Source organism: Dermacentor albipictus, chromosome 8, assembly GCF_038994185.2.
Source record: "Dermacentor albipictus isolate Rhodes 1998 colony chromosome 8, USDA_Dalb.pri_finalv2, whole genome shotgun sequence".
NCBI classification, from domain to species: Eukaryota; Metazoa; Arthropoda; class Arachnida; order Ixodida; family Ixodidae; genus Dermacentor; species Dermacentor albipictus.
This window is the reverse complement of record NC_091828.1, coordinates 115113738-115130626: the sequence shown is the minus strand read 5'-3', so window position 1 is coordinate 115130626 and position 16889 is coordinate 115113738. Positions and strand designations below refer to the sequence as shown.

The following is a 16889-nucleotide window of genomic DNA, read 5'->3' as shown; positions in this document are numbered from 1 at the left end:
CCACTGTCTGGCATTCTTTTTCTTAATACTGTACTGCCAATTGGTACTAACATATTTAATGACTGCAGTCCCTTCTCGGGCATATGTAGTCAATCTTCGGATCTTAGTGCCTGTTTGTTGCGTTTATTCTTTCATCTTTGGTGCTCAGTGTGTTTGTGAAGTGTTACCTGTCCTGCTGCCTGTGGTATCTGGTGCATTTGGTAAATGGGCAGGTGCTGACGATTGTTGGGTCCTTGCGCTGTCCCAGCTTGCGAAATGCATTCCCGTTGTGCTGCTTGTCATACCAGAGGCACGATCACTGCTCCCGTCATCAGGGTGATGTTTTTGCGTCGTCTGCAATCTTGCAGGGCGAACTCGAGCAGCAGCTGCTTCAAGCAAACCCAATCCTCGAGGCCTTCGGAAATGCCAAGACAGTCAAGAATGACAACTCTTCCAGATTCGTGAGTGCTTTCCTGTTCCCTAATTTTTGTTGTTGTTGTTGCTTCTATTGACGTTGAGAATGTGGGCGATAAAGGAGAAAAAGACTGACAGAAATTGACTGTCAGTTTGTTCTCCTTTATAATTTGCATCCTCAACTTTGATAAAAGCATGAAACGACTATCCCAGAAAACAAGCAGGGATTTGTTGTTGTTTTCATTTATATTTATAGATACGTGAGCACAGAAATCTATAGTACTCTGGCAGTCTGTGGACTCGTAACTGGTGGCTAAGTATAGTGAGGCTATTTAAACTTAAGGAGGTGCAAAATAGCCACAGGTTGTATTTGAAAACAGATTTTCGCAGGAGACTCAAGTAGCTGAAGTTGAAGTTCAAGATTAGTTCTGTAAGAAGCTGTTGCCTTCGAAGGGTGACAGGCACGTTTGGCAGTACGAACTTGCTGCTAAGAAAAAAAATGTTTAAACAAATTTTTTTGGCAATGCAATCCACTGCCTCGCGAATGCAGCATAACTAAACATTACTTCATGTTAAATTGCTCTATAAATAGGGATAGCTAGAAAAGAGAAAAAAAAAATGGAGACAATGTCTTACTAATAGCCGACATGTACATTAACAGTTGCTACATAGCGCACTGTATAATCTACTATGTTTATACCTTGTGCAATGCTCATCCATACCATTGTACTATTGTGTAGCACAATTCACTAAATTGCAAGAGCAAATGGGGGTAGTTGATATCCTAGTTTATGTTTAGAGGTAAAAAATTGAGTCGAGCAGGCCATGTTATGCATAGTGCAGATAACTGGCGGTCTGTTATTTACAGAATGGGTGCTAAGAGAAGGGAAGTGTAGCCAAGGATGGCAGAGAAGTAGGTGTTGTGATGAAAATAGGAAGTTTGCAGGCATAGGATGGAATCGGCTGGTGCAAGGCAGGGGTAATTGGAGATCACTGGAAGAGTTGATCCTTAGTCCTGCAGTAGACATTGTTATTCTGATAAGGATGATTAAATAAATGTGCACTTTTTAAGGATAGTGAAAACTTGCCCCGAATTTGCATCATATGCCTAAGTGACAGGTGCTGAAAATGCCTGGAACTTGCCCAGAGTTTGTGCCGCATGACTAGGTGAAGGTGCTGAAAGTGCCTGGAAGTGCGAAGGTTGTGAAACGTTTCGATTAGTGATGTATTCGACTTCGGTGGGGATGTTACTAAGGTCGTGCAAAAGACTGTTTTAAAGCTGCTTTTTGAGGGCGAGGGGGTCATTAGCATGAATCTTACTTTATAACCATTTGAGCCCACTTGTGCTGGTAGTAAGGCTTAGCTGCTGTCTTATGCTACCTTTGAAGCTTGGGAGTACATTAAAAAAATTGTTAGTTGAATGTGCCGTAAGTTTCTTTTAGGCTGTAAACAATGTCGCTTATGTGGTGTACTGACCATTGACTTTAACCGTTGACTTTGACTGTAACTGTTGAAATATACAAAAGCTATAAGTGAACAAAAAAGGCAAGCATCACCATTAGTGAGCTTACCTTCACGTGTGACTTGCCTTCACATGTCACTTTTCTTCCCACAATTTGTTTTCTCTCATTCTTTTCTGATAAAGACAAGGCTATTTGTCGATGTGCTGGTACACGGCCATGCGCCGCTCTGCTTCTCGTTCCTTTCTAGTTCTGCATTGTGAGGATTTTTTCACGAGTTCGAGTTTTTCTCAAAGTAACTGCAATCCTTTGTTTGTACGTCTGCTAATTTTATTTTATAACACTGGCATCTTTTACTTTTGCAGGGCAAGTTTATTAGGATAAACTTTGATGCATCTGGATTCATTGCTGGTGCCAACATTGAGACCTGTATCCTTTTCTTGAACTAGAGAAAACTGATGCATTGATGTGTCCTTGTTTCCCATTTTAATGCGAGCTGTACTCAATTTCTAGGCTATGAACAGATTTTGTTTGGGCCTGTGTCTCTCTAGGATATGTGCCCAAGCCTTCTGTAATATCAATGCTCATAGTAACACATTTTACTGTAACAAGATTCCTTTTCACGTTCTGATCCGAAGGTTGTCAAACGTTAATTATCAGAAGCATCCTGCAAAGTCTGAACAAACTTGAATATAGGCATGCCTGGAATTGTCGAGTGATCATCGTGCTGAAGTTCATTTGCAAACCATGTGGTGCGAGATACAAGGTCATGCTTACTTCTACTCATCCATTTGAATACGTTGCTCGTAGTTCCTCATCTTGAATTGTTGTTGTGATGGGCTGCCAGCTTGCTTGGCACACGGTTTCGTTCTTGACACTCGCAACCCTCAGACCTGCTGGAAAAGTCGCGTGCCATCCGGCAAGCAAGAGACGAGCGGTGTTTCCATGTGTTCTATCAGCTTCTGCACGGAGCGACGCCCGAGCAAAAGAGTGAGTTCCACATCTTCTGCACCTTCCTCCTGTGTACAGTCCGCTGAACAAGACTTTCAAAGCTGTACAGAAGTTGTAGTCAGTGCCCAAAACTTTTCGGGGTGTGGATTTAGCGAAGAAAGCTGTACTTCTGCTTATTTCTAACCCGGGGCCAGTGAAATGGTGCAGCACTTTGTTGGCTGCACATGCTAGCTCACGTTGCATATCTATAAATTCCAGGGTGCAGAAATAGTCAGGCTTTTTTTTTACTCTAGCTGTGCATCAACAGCTGTGTGTTACAGACTTAGCTGCTTGAAGAAGCTTCTGTCGACTCGGGGCACTAGTGAGTCCTGCTGCTAATGAGTTTCAAGCGTGTTCCAGCATTATCTTGCATGTAAACTTAGTGGGCACTGTGCGATCGCAGTTTCTCTGAAAGCTGCGCTGGTTCCAGTTGTCATTACTGTCAGTGTGTTGACTAAGCCTGGGAAATTTGAAGATGCAGCTGGACTGTGCTCGGTACTGAAATTTTTCATTCGTGCAAACCTTAAAAATGAGTAAGTGACACGAGCGGCAACGTGAGGGAGGCTTCGTTGTTGTCATGCTCTGCCTTTTCTGGCTCTTGTGTACAGAGGAATACCTGCTGGAGGACGCCAAGAGCTACACGTTCCTGACCCACGGTCACGTGCCTGTTCCCGGAGTGGACGACGCTCAAGAATTCCGCAATACAGTCAAAGCCATGACAATCATGGGACTCAACCAGGAGGACCTCAACTGTGAGTGCTATTATCATTGTTGCAGTGACCTGCTCCCTTCATTGGCCCAGGGTTTGCCGATTCTCGGCTTCAGTGAGCACTCTCCTATAGACCAGAACCAGTTGCCTTTGCGCACCTGTTTATATATAGCAAGCACACTTAATAACAACCCCAGTCACCGGCTGTCAACACAACTTGTGCTGGGCTTCCAATTTGATGACTGGGCTCAGCACGCAGTAAGAATAGCATGCAGTAAAGCACTCAGTAAGAACAGGCCGAACGTTATTGTGACTGTGTGACCATTCTTTCGTTCTTTCTGCCAGGTCTTGCAGTCCTCCGCAAAAGATGGCCGCTACAGCCCCCCCCCCCCCCCCTAAGGAGTGCTGCAAATTCATGTCTCTATAGCGATTATCTTTTTATGTTGTACTTGTCATGCCTTGTCTTATACCAGAGAGGAGGTACTAAGTTTCTGTGACACAGTTTTTATGCCACCTTCTGGGTTTCCTGAGGCTTGCGCTTGCACACTCATAGTGCTGAGTATTGCCTCAAGCACCCAATGATTGAGCTCGTATATGCATCGAAGGATGTTCACTGGGTCTTGGCGAGTGTACAGTCCAACCAAGGGCATTTGTGACCTGTCATGTCTACCAGTTTGTGCTCAAGCTGATGTCAGTGTGAAACTTCAATATTGGACTTGTCAAGAAACTTGTCAGCTATGCTCTGTCTCACCTACTCTCTGCAGTGCAGTGTGTTGTATTTATGTTGCATTTGTTAGATGGCACCCTATACGGCCCCTCATCTGCATAAATTTCGGCCAGTAACAAATGAAGGATATTCTTAGTTCGGCTAATTCTGGGATGCGCTTCCTTGAAGTGGAGTGCTGCTCCGGGTTCCTGAGCCCAGAGTACCAACACATTGAAGGCTAAGGCTTGCATCAGCTAATCAGTCTCAAGAGCCAGCGGCGTGTTCAAGAGAAAGGAGGAGGAGGAGTTCAACCATTGTGCTCCACTAATCCTTCCATGATGAAGCATTCATGCAGTCGACGTCGTGCAGAGGGCCATCAGTGGTGTATAGTCAACCAATTCTTTAACAGCACCGCATGAGCGTCGACTAACCCGCCGGTGAGCGCCTCCTAATGGTGCAAAGCGACCAGATAAGCGGGAACTTGTTCATCTCTTGCTGGTCTCTCTTGCTTTTGCCGATTGTGTCATTTCATGCTGTTGAAAGGCATTTACCAGATAGCCAATCGACGCTCGTGCGGTACTGTTAAAGAATCGGTCTACAATATTGTGGAGGAAATCTTCTGTTCTTTTCTGGTTGACTGATATGGCCTGCGAGTTTCCGTTATACTGCATGGAATTGGGGAGATGGAGTGCACATTTATGTTTGCCGGGTTAACACCAGCAAGAACACTCCCAAAAGGAAGAGTGCAAGTGAGAGTGCCGCTACAGGATATACTAGTACTTCTGGCATTTTCCAGTACACTTTCTCCGTCTTGCCTGGTTCGATGCTATCTCTCATGCTGATTCTCTATGCAGCCGTGGATGCAGAAAATTGCCTGCAGTTGAAAGGTGATGGGTTTCTTGTGGCTGTTACTGGACTGTTGTGTGTTGTCATGCTGCTGCAGGCATATTCCGGGTGGTGTCGGCGGTGCTTCTCTTCGGCAACATGGAGTTTCGGCAGGAGCGCAACTCGGACCAGGCGACATTGCCGGACAACACGGTGGCGCAGAAAGTGAGCCACCTGCTGGGCCTCAACGTGACCGAGATGACCAAGGCCTTCCTGCGGCCCAGGCTCAAGGTGGGCCGCGACCACGTCACTAAGGCACAGACCAAGGAGCAGGTGAGTGTGTAGGGTGCGCAGTTGCACCTGGAGCAGTCTAGGTTGATTGGCAAGGTTTGGCATCTTAGAGCAACACGTGGACTCGACATGGAGGGCTCAGGATTAATTTTGGTTATGTGAGGTTCACTTAAAGTACACCCAAAGCCTGGTAAACAATCGCCTTTGCTGTTGGGCTTCGTCGCAATGCAACTGTTGTCAACGGCTGTTGTCAACGGCTGTTGTCAACGGCTGCTGTCAACGGCTGCTGTCAACGGCTGCTGTCAACGGCTGCTGTCAACGACCTGCTCGTACATCGTAGCCATTTTGTCGCCATGGCAGGTGGCAGTTCGTGGACTACCACCTTTGTATCACGGGCAGAAAAAAAAAAAAAAAAACCCGCCTGCTGACACAAATGCTCTTTGTGAACCTTATAAGCAATCACGGTGGCTTAGTGCTACGACCTCGGACCTCGTGCTGCCGAGCGCATGGTTTTGCGTGTGCGAGTCATGACCGCAACTGCCACATACTGTTGGGGCGAAAATGATAACTGTGTAACGAAGATCGATAACCTGCAGCTGTTTGGAATGAATCTGGAGCCTTTCAATGCAGCCGTCTCATTGCCCGAGTTGCTTGACAACTCTCCCGAATTTTTCGTAATGTGTATGAATAGGGCCTGTTCTAAGATTTTACGAATGCTTCAAGTGTTACAAAAAATACATTGTGTCTGCAAAAAAAAAGAGGAAAGTTTAAAAGGTGTTGAATAAGGTGGTGGCGCATAATGCATGTAATACATGTGCTGTTCTCATGGACTTTGAGATTGAGCGCTTGTGCTTTGAGCAAGTTTCTTCCGACATTCCTGAAAGTGGCAAAATTGGCAACAGCGATATTGCCGAAAAAAGCCACAGTTCTCTAAATATGATGCATTGCTTTTCGTTCTCTGCTGTTTCTAGCTTCTGGCTAAATAAAGTGCTTACGTATCCCATAAAAAAAATGTGTGCTTAGAAAAAACTGTAAAAACAAAATACATGCTAGCCCCCCCCCCCCCAACCCTCTTCCCCCCTTGCCTTTGTTATTACCGCGACTTGTTTATGAATTTTGATGTTAGCAGGTATGTCTAGTACAGTTTGGCGACAAAAATTCTACCCATCTTCGTAAATTGATAAGTGAAATGCAAGCCAGCAAATGAGAAAAAAGTCGAGTTTTTCGCAGGAGCAATGCTGAAGGAAAATTTGTGCGTTGAATTCGTGAGAACCTTCCTCTGCTGTAAGCTAGTCTTGAGCTTGTACAGCTTACTAGTAGCTGACTATGCCTATATAGTTACAGTGATAGAGCATTCCTGCTATCAAAAAGCAGTGTGTGCAGTCTCTCATTTAAGTCCATGAACACCACAGCCGAGTAGACTGTGTAACTCATGCAGTCTACTCAGCAGTGAACTAACTGGTTTGTACATGCGCCGTGGCTGATCTTCCATTTCACACTTTAATTGAACCTACATCCATTTCGTTTCCCGCAGGTGGAGTTTGCCGTCGAGGCGATTGCCAAGGCGTGCTACGAGCGCATGTTCCGCTGGCTGGTCAACCGCATCAACCGATCACTGGACCGCACCAAGCGCCAGGGCGCCTCCTTTATTGGCATCCTCGACATTGCTGGTTTCGAGATCTTTGAGCTCAACTCGTTCGAGCAGCTCTGCATCAACTACACCAACGAGAAGCTGCAGCAGTTGTTCAACCACACCATGTTTGTGCTGGAGCAAGAGGAGTACCGGCGCGAGGGCATCGAGTGGAAGTTCATCGACTTCGGGCTCGACCTGCAGCCCACCATCGACCTGATCGAGAAGCCCATGGGCATCCTGGCCCTGCTGGACGAGGAGTGCATGTTCCCCAAGGCGACGGACAAAACCTTCACCGAGAAGCTGGTCACCTCCCACAACCAGCACCCCAAGTTCATCAAGTCGGACTTCCGCGGCACGGCCGACTTTAGCATACTCCACTACGCGGGCAAGGTGGGCAGATTGTTTTGCGCTCCAGGGGCGGCATTACTAGTGCGATTGCTTTTCGGGGATGAAATCGCTTTCGGGGACACGTCCAGTGCCAATTCACTTTTGGGAATTGACACTGGACGCATCGGTGTATATGGCCGTGCAGCATTCCTGGCACCGTACGAAGCTTCCTATCTTCTTGCAGGGCCAGAAATGCTGTCAGTCGCATACTTTGACTTGTCCATTGCCAAGCCACGTGAAATTTCCCGAAAGTGATCGTACTTCAGAAAGTGATCACTCGAGAATACCGCCCCGGGAAGAGAGGAATTGCGCTTCTTGTTATCTTTTGTAAGTGCATGTTTGTTAAACCTATGCAAAGAAAAAAGTATGTTGAGCTGTATAAGTCGATTAACCTTCTGCAGTGCTAAGCAAAGCTGCTCTTACCTAGAGAGGAGGCTCGGTACGCTGGAAGAGACGCAAAAACTAAAGACTAGTGGCGACGGCCACCTTGAAGTTCCCGAACCAGCTCGTCGTGTTCTCTTGGATTTGCAAACATTGCGTCTCCACCACTTTCGCAACTCTTTTCAATCTCCTACTTTGTGTACTATTTCGGACCATAGTCTGACATCTCTGTGGTTCAACCCTTCAGAATGCTAGGATTTGTGTACTCCTTTTTTGACAACCTTTAGGACTTGAACTATGCACAATTCCTTTGACATGAAACGAGAACAGAAAAGGATGCCTGCTGCTACTGTCCCATACTACGGGACATATCCCAGACTTGCAGTTATAGCTTCTCCGCGAAATCCCAGTTTGAAGGGTGGCGGCACAGTCGTCCGTGAACTGCGAAGGGCAGCGCGTCTGAGATGGTGCATTGCCATTGCAGGTGGACTACCTGGCAAACCAGTGGCTGATGAAGAACATGGATCCACTCAACGAGAACGTTGTCTCCTTGCTGCAGAGCGCGCAGGATCCTTTCATTGTACAGATCTGGAAGGACGGTAGGCACTGTTTACGAATGCCATTTGTCTAGATTGTGCTGCAGCGTCGCATCTGGCTGATGTAAACTGCTGCGTGTAGGATCGTGCACCAGAAAGACGGGGACAGGAGTGGTGTATGAGTTACACTGGACCTTTCCTGGCCACGTCCTTTGCCAACGCTTCTTGCATAGCAATTTCTGACGGTCGACGTGAAGGGGTCCTGGACAGAATGGCATTGGTGTGTTTGTAATGGGAGCTCATGCTAGTCTTTCCATGAAGCATGTAAATTGTACGTGTTGCCAGACACGTCACATTGCTCGAACCAAAATTGGTTTAGTGGTCGTTTTACTTGGAAGATTAGACATAGAGAAGTGGGGCACGCAGTATGGTAAATTTGCACTGAATCCTTGAAGTACAAAGTGACGCAGCAGCTCGTCTAAGTTAGTGCTGGTGTTTACTGGAATATGTAAGGTTGCCCAGCGAGTTGTCATATTGTGGCATCGACTTCATTTACAGCAGTAGTCACAGAGGCTTTTGTGCTTTCAGCCTTTGTTGGTTTGTGCTTAGGGGTAGTGTTCCCTAAAACTTATCCGGTGAAATGCAGAATCATGCTATATGTGCTGGCTGGAGCTTTGGCCTGACGTTTCCCCTATATTCAGTGTAAGGGGTTGGACTGCTCTCCTTTGTGCAAGCAAGTCAATTAATACCGTCTGCACAGAACAGCTTCATGGGAACAAACTTTTCAGGAACTTTGGCTGTGGACCGGTTTCGGAAAGTACTCTGGCAAATCAGCTTTGTGAGAGCCTAACACGCACCTTTCCTTGCGGAGTCACGCCCTCCCCCTTTTATTGTTCTGTGGGCTACCGCACAACTGTGCTTGCTGAAGAACCGCTGAACCATTTTAACTGCGAATGCCAAAAAGGGCTTCAACAAACCTCTATTCAGAGGCAGAGTGACGCACCTACAGTATTAATAGGTCGTTGCTTTTAAATTCTAAGTGTTGAACTGTAATGAAGGCACGTATGGGGACCGCCGAGCGCACACACAAAACTAGTGTTTGTTTTATAGTTCCCAGTTTTATGTAACGATTTTTTTTTTTGTCAATTTGCTCTTAATTGCCAATGACAGGTCAATGCGTCATGACATTGTGCGTCCCCTGGTGCCAATGACGAGTTAAATGTAGCGAGCTATCTCCAATTATTAAAACTTTAATGTCACACACAAAAAAAACACATTAACAGTTTTTTAAAGCATTCATGTTGTATTTTTTTTATTAGGCAGCCAAAAACTACCCATCTGCAGTTGCAACCAAGAAAACTGGGTTTAAAAGTGACACCAATGTCACCGGCTGCACATGCCGTTGTGAAACAAGCTGTTCATTTTTGTTTAGCAGTGACTATGGTTGTTAGACGACCATTGCAATGATCTGGATCTTAAAGAATCGTCAAGCAGTAGTATCACAGATAAGTCACCAAAGGGCCAGAACCCTGAACTGGGTTTCTCTTCACCAAAACAATCTCTCCTGCACCTCTAAGGTTCACATCCACTGGATTGCATGTATGCTGTGTGGCCAACATATGTTTCTGCAACTTCTGGTTTCTTTCTCTTTCTTTCTTTCCTTCTTTCTTTCTTTTTTTCCCCCATATATCTGCAGTAAAGGTTGCACAGTCTCGTAATTTTGACCCAGTAAATAGGTAATACACCATGTCTCTTGCTATTTCTTTTTTGACAAGAGCTGTGAAAATACTATAGACATTACTTAAATCAAATTTTTTTTAGCTATATATGGCCGAAAATACGAAAATCTAAAGGAATCCTAATTTTCCATCAATTTCTCAAAATTTTTCATGGCAGTTAAGGGGCTAATGTTTTGCATTCACCCATGGAGCCTTTAGTTCTTTCTTGCATGTATGCACAAGAAAAAAAAAGCAGAAGCAAAAGATGCTTTTTGTGTCTAACAAAAAATTTTGCACCCACAGTTTTTCAACTATATGCACCCATTTTCTTGCACAAAACCATGTGTGATGCATCACGGGAAAAAAAAAAATTAGGGCCTAACAGCTGCCGCAGTGCATTGTCTCGCTTCTTATATTCATGACTAATACCGGTGTCACATGGCCACTTTTGGTCGGGATCGAGTTCGATCCAGAATGAAGTGCTTGACCGTGATTGGCTCCCTCCCGTAGCTTGTGCAAAGGGGCCAATTGCGACCGAGAAATTCAATCGCGGTCGAGCCCGATCGGGACCGGAACCGCACCGTGCGACACCCGTACAAAGTACAGTCTCTAACTGCACTTCTTTTTGCCCTCCCCGTGTTTCGCTGCCTGGCATGCCAATACCTTCGTCGCCACCACCACCAACACCTTCGCCATGCACGCATGCCTCGGTGTGTCCCCTGTCGTTGTTGTGCGTGTCGGTCGGTGAGAGCAGCGGAAATCGTAGGCATGGGCACCGCCACCATGGGCGACACCCAGTTCGGCGCCCGCACCCGCAAGGGCATGTTCCGCACCGTCAGCCAGCTCTACAAGGACCAGCTGGCGCGGCTCATGGTGACCCTGCGCAACACCAACCCCAACTTCGTTCGCTGCATTATCCCCAACCACGAGAAGAAGGTGAGCGGTGAATACGGGCAGCTCTCTCTCTCATGCAATTCTTTTCTTTCTTTTTTTTTTCTAGCACTTGTCACTTTTCACTGCACAAACCAGTAATGGCCTGGAAAAGTTTGTACAGCCGTGGCATTGCGTGGGGTGCGCCGCCCAGACTGCACAATTTAAATCGTTCTCACGAGCAGGCTAAGACAGACAAGATTTGGCACAGAGAAATCCGAGCCGAAGGGGAGACTAGCAAAGTTGCAGGTTGGGGGTAATTAGCATAGTTAATCATTTGCTAAAGAAGTGGGCTAGTAAGTCTAGCAGGCACCAAACTGCAACAGTTCTTATGGTCGATCTTGTGTGAGTACTGATAACTGAAACTTGGCTAAGGGTATTCTGCACCAAATAACAGCTGTGGAACCTCATACGCTTCTGATGTTCAAAATCGCTACAACAAGAAGCAGCTATGCATGTTTAGATGCAGCTATGCACTGCATCTAAACATACTTGCACCAATGTGGTTATAATGCACCATGTGCCACCATGCATCTGCATCTGCAATTTTAGTAAGTGCTCCCTTCAATGCAGCACAATTCTCATTGCTGTTCAAAATTGTGTTGCAGACTAACAGCGATATGGGTGATGTGGGTTTCATGTGATGTGCGCTTGAATTTGTGCGCAATATGGGTCGAATGTTGATAGTTGTTTCAGCTTTTCGAAAGGAATAAGCATTTGCCGACGGCACTGACTTGTACGCCATTTCTTCTTCAGGCTGGCAAGATTGACGCCCCTCTTGTCCTCGACCAGCTTCGGTGCAACGGTGTCCTTGAGGGCATACGAATCTGTCGACAAGGCTTCCCGAATCGAATCCCTTTCCAAGAGTTCCGGCAAAGGTGATGATGCCACTGCTGTTTCTACCACTTAAGCTTTGAGCTTACTGAACCATGTGTCCAATGATGCTCTGTACTAGTGTCGTGTGTGTGTTTGTGCATCTATACTGTACTGGTGCGATGTGCCATGTATACTTATCTTTTAGCGTTTTTTTCCTTCACTCCACAAATCTTCAACGCCATTCCACGTCTAAGAAAATTAAAACAATTTATTTTCGTTTGTTTCTGACTGTGGGGAGCGCATTTGTACATAAAACCATAGAATATTATTTGAAATAAAAGATACGTAAATTAGTGATTAGTCTGCTGAGCTGTCGTGAAACGAAACTTCACTTCAGCGTGTCAGAAACGCGGCTATGGTTGTTGCGTTCTCTCCTGCACCCTAATCAGCTTTTTCAGGTAATAAACTCAGTGTATCAAAAACACTTTCATTGTTCTGGGGTTAACATTGTCGCTGTTAATTGCCAACATTAAGTGAGTGAATTTAAGCCCAGTGCTTCTGCATGGACACTTCGTGAGTAACTGCAGTTCTTGTCACTTCGCACTTGCGTAGGATGCTGCGAGCCTTGCAAGCCTTGCGAGTCTTGTGAGTCAGCAGAATCGCTTCTCCCTTTAAAGCAGCAACATCAGCGTTTTAGACTTGCTTCTATTTGCTGTGCAAGACGATCTGTTGATTGCATGGACAAAATTGCAAGTCCTTTTAGTGTCGGGGGTATAGCGGTAGCTTGGCTGTGCAAGTTCATGTATAACTACAGTTTGTGATTTTTGTGGCAGCTACGCTCATTGGTGGAATGCTTGAGTAGCTTTTTTTTTTTTGCCGCAGGTACGAGCTACTTACGCCAAACACTATTCCAAAGGGCTTCATGGATGGCAAGCTGGCTTGCGAAAAGATGGTGAGCTCTTTCACTGTGTAGCAGCGTCAGTTTAGCATGTTGCTGCAACAGTTCTGACGACATCCTGAACTCGGTGCAACCTCTGGTCAAGCTGTAGTTTGGAAGGATAAAACTATCTTTTGTAATTTTTTATACGTAATTTAATTTCTGTTGGTGGCTTCCTACGCTGTCCAGTTCAGAATAACCAAATTTTTCCAAGGCACTTGAAAATTGCTAGCTGTGGTATGTTGTGTGGGAGGGAGACGTTGGAAGACATCAGGTGCTGAGGACAACGACCTTAACATCACATTCATCTGCTTGCTCTGACCTATTCCCATTCAGTCAATCATTTTGGGCTAGTTGGCCCTGCTTCTCTGTCAATGGCTTGATGCTAGTAGAATTCCAAACAGCACAAATATTAGGACGTTATGTTTCTTGTCTTTAATGCAGTGTTTCGTTATCTTAAACACTTGGTATGGTTGATGAAGTCTGCTTTAAACAGGCCTTTGTTTGACTTACTTTTGCCCAACAAACTTGGAAGATATGGCCTCTGCTGTACCACATAGTTTAAAAAGGTACTTCTTCTTTCTAATTGGGCATTCAGCTTTTATGATTGCAGAATTGCTGAATTTAATACCTACGCCACATGGGCACGAACAAATTTCAATAACTGCTTGATGCCTTAAATTTCGTTTCAGTGACACGGTGCCGTACAGACATATTTAATAGCATTAAAATTTAAAGTGTGATCTCGCTACTCTTTCAGCCAACAAATGTGCGCTCTCACTCCCAATGTTAGCGGTTACGAATGCATATGGTTTAACAGATTCCTAAATCAATCTGAAATAATTCTGCATGAAATGTTAATAATAATGTTTGCTTAGTTGCACCTCTCGAGCTTTCGTCCTTACTTTTTTTCTTTCATGAATCATAGTACAATTGGCTCACACTTTCATTATTCACTGCAACTGCTGTCATCCCAACTTTTAATGTAAATAAAGATGCTTTTGTAGTCGCACCTTTAGATGTACGTAAATAGCGTTAGCAGACTTGAGATCCTAGATCTTAATGACATTACCCTCGTCTGTATGGCACAGGTGTGATAGGCTTGCTGAAAATAACAGGGTGAACGCAGTGCTTTCGTATGCAGTGTACCATAGTGCGACTCACTGAGAAACCCTGACATTTATGGAGGAACTCGCTGCAGTGATATGGAAAGCTGTGCGCATAGCTCAGCTCTTTGTGGCCAGTCAAGTGACAAAGCGCGGTGGGGTGCCCCCCAATGCTTTTTGTTGCATTTCAGATCATAGCATTAGACTTGGACCCGAACCTGTACCGAGTTGGGCAGAGCAAGATATTCTTCCGGGCTGGGGTGCTGGCCCAGCTGGAAGAGGAGAGGGACATGAAGATCTCCGACCTCATCATTCAGTTCCAGGCATACTGCCGAGGGAACCTGGCACGCCGGTGAGCTTTGCTTTCTCTCTCTCTCTCTCTCTTTTTTTTTTAAACCTGCCTCACCTAGCTGGTGCAACTACAGTGTTAGGTTCATTTGCCTCAAGCCATCGTTTGTCGCTCCCTGGTGGAGGAAAATGAGCTGCCAAGTCCAGCCTTTGCAGTCCCGTCGTTCAACAATCGCGCTTCTGCGCAGCTAACTACACCCTCAGCAACATACGCACGACACCGCTCATATCCCGCCGACCGTCATCTCCCCGTCTAACCTAACCCAATTTTCCCATCAACCCCTGTGTCCGCCGCACATCACAGTGTGCCCTCGCAACAGTACTTGTAGTTTAGGACTTTGTAAGGCACCTTTCGTGTTACTATACAAGAGTGCCGTTGACTGTACTAGCATGCTGGTGCGCAGATAGAAAAACGTAGTCTTTTGATAGGGTGTAGTTGGTACGACGTGTTTCGATGTTCTAGATTTGTAGAGTCTTGATTTGATTGTCAAGACTGTCACCTGAGCAGTGTGACCTAAGCAGCCAAAACTGGCAAAAGGCATCTTTCATTGGCAAAAGGAATTCTGCATGACATGGGATGATGCCAACGATGTGTGGTGGACATTATATTTAGAAGCCATGGTGGTGTTTAATATGTTCGGCATGCTCAACTTTTAAGGCGGTGTGTTCCAACGCGGTTCCATTCGTCCCGTTCTCCCGCGCAGCAACTACCAGAAGAGGATGCAGCAGCTCAACGCCATCCGCATCATCCAGAGGAATTGTGCCTCTTACCTCAAGCTTCGCAACTGGGCTTGGTGGCGACTCTACACTAAGGCAAGCTGGTCTTTTTCCTTTGTCTTTCTCTGCTTGTGCGTGCATCCATTTGTACGTTTCTTCTATTACACTGGCAAAAGATGAGTCTGCTAAACCGAGATAAGGAGGCGGCGGAAATTAGCTCGAAAATGGCTGAACTACAGGGTAGCTGTGGGAGTCTTCAGGTCTTTCCAAAACAAGCTTGCATGAATTTATATTCTCGGTGGACTTGCACTTTGTGCCAGCAACCATGTTCTGGAGCTGCACTTGTCTCTTTCATTGACAGTTTCTCATTTGGATGTTTCGATATGTTCATTATGGTAACTTGTTTTCTCCACACTGTTATCATTAACTGATTTGTGATAACTCATTGTACAGTTCTCGCTTTGTTTAGCTTAGCTTTTGTATGTTCTTTTCATTTGCTTGCTTGAAACCCGCCACGGTTATGGCATTGCTCTGCCGAGCTCGGTGTTGCGGTTTTGATCCCGGCTGTGCTGGCCGCATTATGGTGGGAGGGTGAAATGTGAAAAATGTTTGTGTACTTGTATTTAGGTGCACGTTCAAGAAACTCCACGTGGTCCAAATTAATCCGGAAACCCCCAACATAACGTGCTTCATAATGGAATTGTTGCTCTAGCATGTAAAACCAGAGAATTTGTTTTTGATTATTTGAAACATGTATACCAATTCGATCGACTCTGATTGTCGTGATTGTTTTTTACTTCCATGTTATTTTTGTTTATATACCTGTTTGTGAGAATTGGTGTTTAATTGACATCTTTGCTGTATGCAATGCCCCACAAGGGGTCTTTAAGGGTCAGTAAATGATAATGACGATGACTATCATTCACGTCTGCCGTCTCTGTGTGTGCCCGCAGGTGAAGCCCCTGCTGCAGGTGACGAAGCAGGAGGAGAAGCTGAATGCCAAGGAGGATGAGCTGAAGGCCATGCGCGACCGCATGGAAAAGATGCAGTCTGAGCTCAAGGATGCCGAGCGGTGCTTGCAGCAGGTGGGTGCGCGCCACTGATCAGAACGCTGCCATGTTTCTTATCCTTGCAGAAAAGTTTTTACGGGTAACCCCTTGAGGCATCAATTAACTCTGCCATTGAAAACTTAGCTCATCTTTTTTTTTTTCATCCTCAGAATCATAAAAAGTGTCCAGCTGTGGAACGGATTAAGAATTTTGAACTCTTTGGCGAATTCTGTCGAGTTTACAATATGTGAACTCTACGGAAACGTCGGATATAAAAACATTGACCATTTCATGTCTAGCATACTTGGCAAGCGCCCACCCACCCAACTCCTTGGAAGTATATGCTGGATGTGAAACGTAGTGGGAAACAGTGAAAGAAGTGAACCATATACATGGTGGCACACCGATTCCAAGCGCAAGCACCCAGCCGGTTTCCTTCCAACTTGTTTTGCTAAAACTCTTAACGCGTATTATTCAAACTTGCAGCACAGGTCTAGTCAGAAGTGTTTCAAGATGCCTGCGACACATTTTAAATATCATGATCTTCATCGGTGTTATTGCTTTTGGTGTGCTACCTTGGGTTGTGCAAATGTGCGCACCGTGCCTGAAAGGCACAGGCAGGAACTTCTGAAGCATTACATCAAAGAACACTGTTCATTGGGAACTTAACATGGACTTCAGTATGGTAAAAGGCAAATACCGAGACTAGCTCCAGTATGCACTTGTACGCAAAAGCAGCGGACCTGCAAAACATTAGCTGAAATTGTTTAGATTTGGTTTGTCTATTTGAAATGTTCTCTCTCATTATATTATTATTATTTTTATTATCATTATTATTATTTTTTACGTGTCTCACTGTATGGGCCTTGTATAGGCTTACCTGCGCCCCTATCGTCACGCTCTTGCACGAAGCTTTTAGCCCAGGTGGCCAACCAGAAACGTGGCACAAATAACACA

General features: G+C 45.5%; 1 protein-coding gene across 3 annotated transcripts in view; it reads left to right on the top strand.

Annotated features, from left to right (window-relative positions):
• Nucleotides 1-16889, top strand: part of zip (myosin heavy chain 10) — a 105504-nt gene that overhangs the window by 67024 nt on the left and 21591 nt on the right. For all 3 annotated transcript variants that reach the window (XM_070524219.1, XM_070524218.1, XM_070524217.1), the window contains 13 exons: nucleotides 348-440; nucleotides 2219-2282; nucleotides 2745-2843; nucleotides 3452-3595; nucleotides 5202-5416; nucleotides 6909-7397; nucleotides 8260-8374; nucleotides 10784-10965; nucleotides 11716-11837; nucleotides 12658-12727; nucleotides 14010-14170; nucleotides 14871-14979; nucleotides 15837-15968. In XM_070524219.1, the coding sequence (XP_070380320.1) occupies nucleotides 348-440; nucleotides 2219-2282; nucleotides 2745-2843; nucleotides 3452-3595; nucleotides 5202-5416; nucleotides 6909-7397; nucleotides 8260-8374; nucleotides 10784-10965; nucleotides 11716-11837; nucleotides 12658-12727; nucleotides 14010-14170; nucleotides 14871-14979; nucleotides 15837-15968 (1995 nt within the window). The remainder of the gene's footprint in view (nucleotides 1-347; nucleotides 441-2218; nucleotides 2283-2744; nucleotides 2844-3451; nucleotides 3596-5201; nucleotides 5417-6908; nucleotides 7398-8259; nucleotides 8375-10783; nucleotides 10966-11715; nucleotides 11838-12657; nucleotides 12728-14009; nucleotides 14171-14870; nucleotides 14980-15836; nucleotides 15969-16889) is intronic.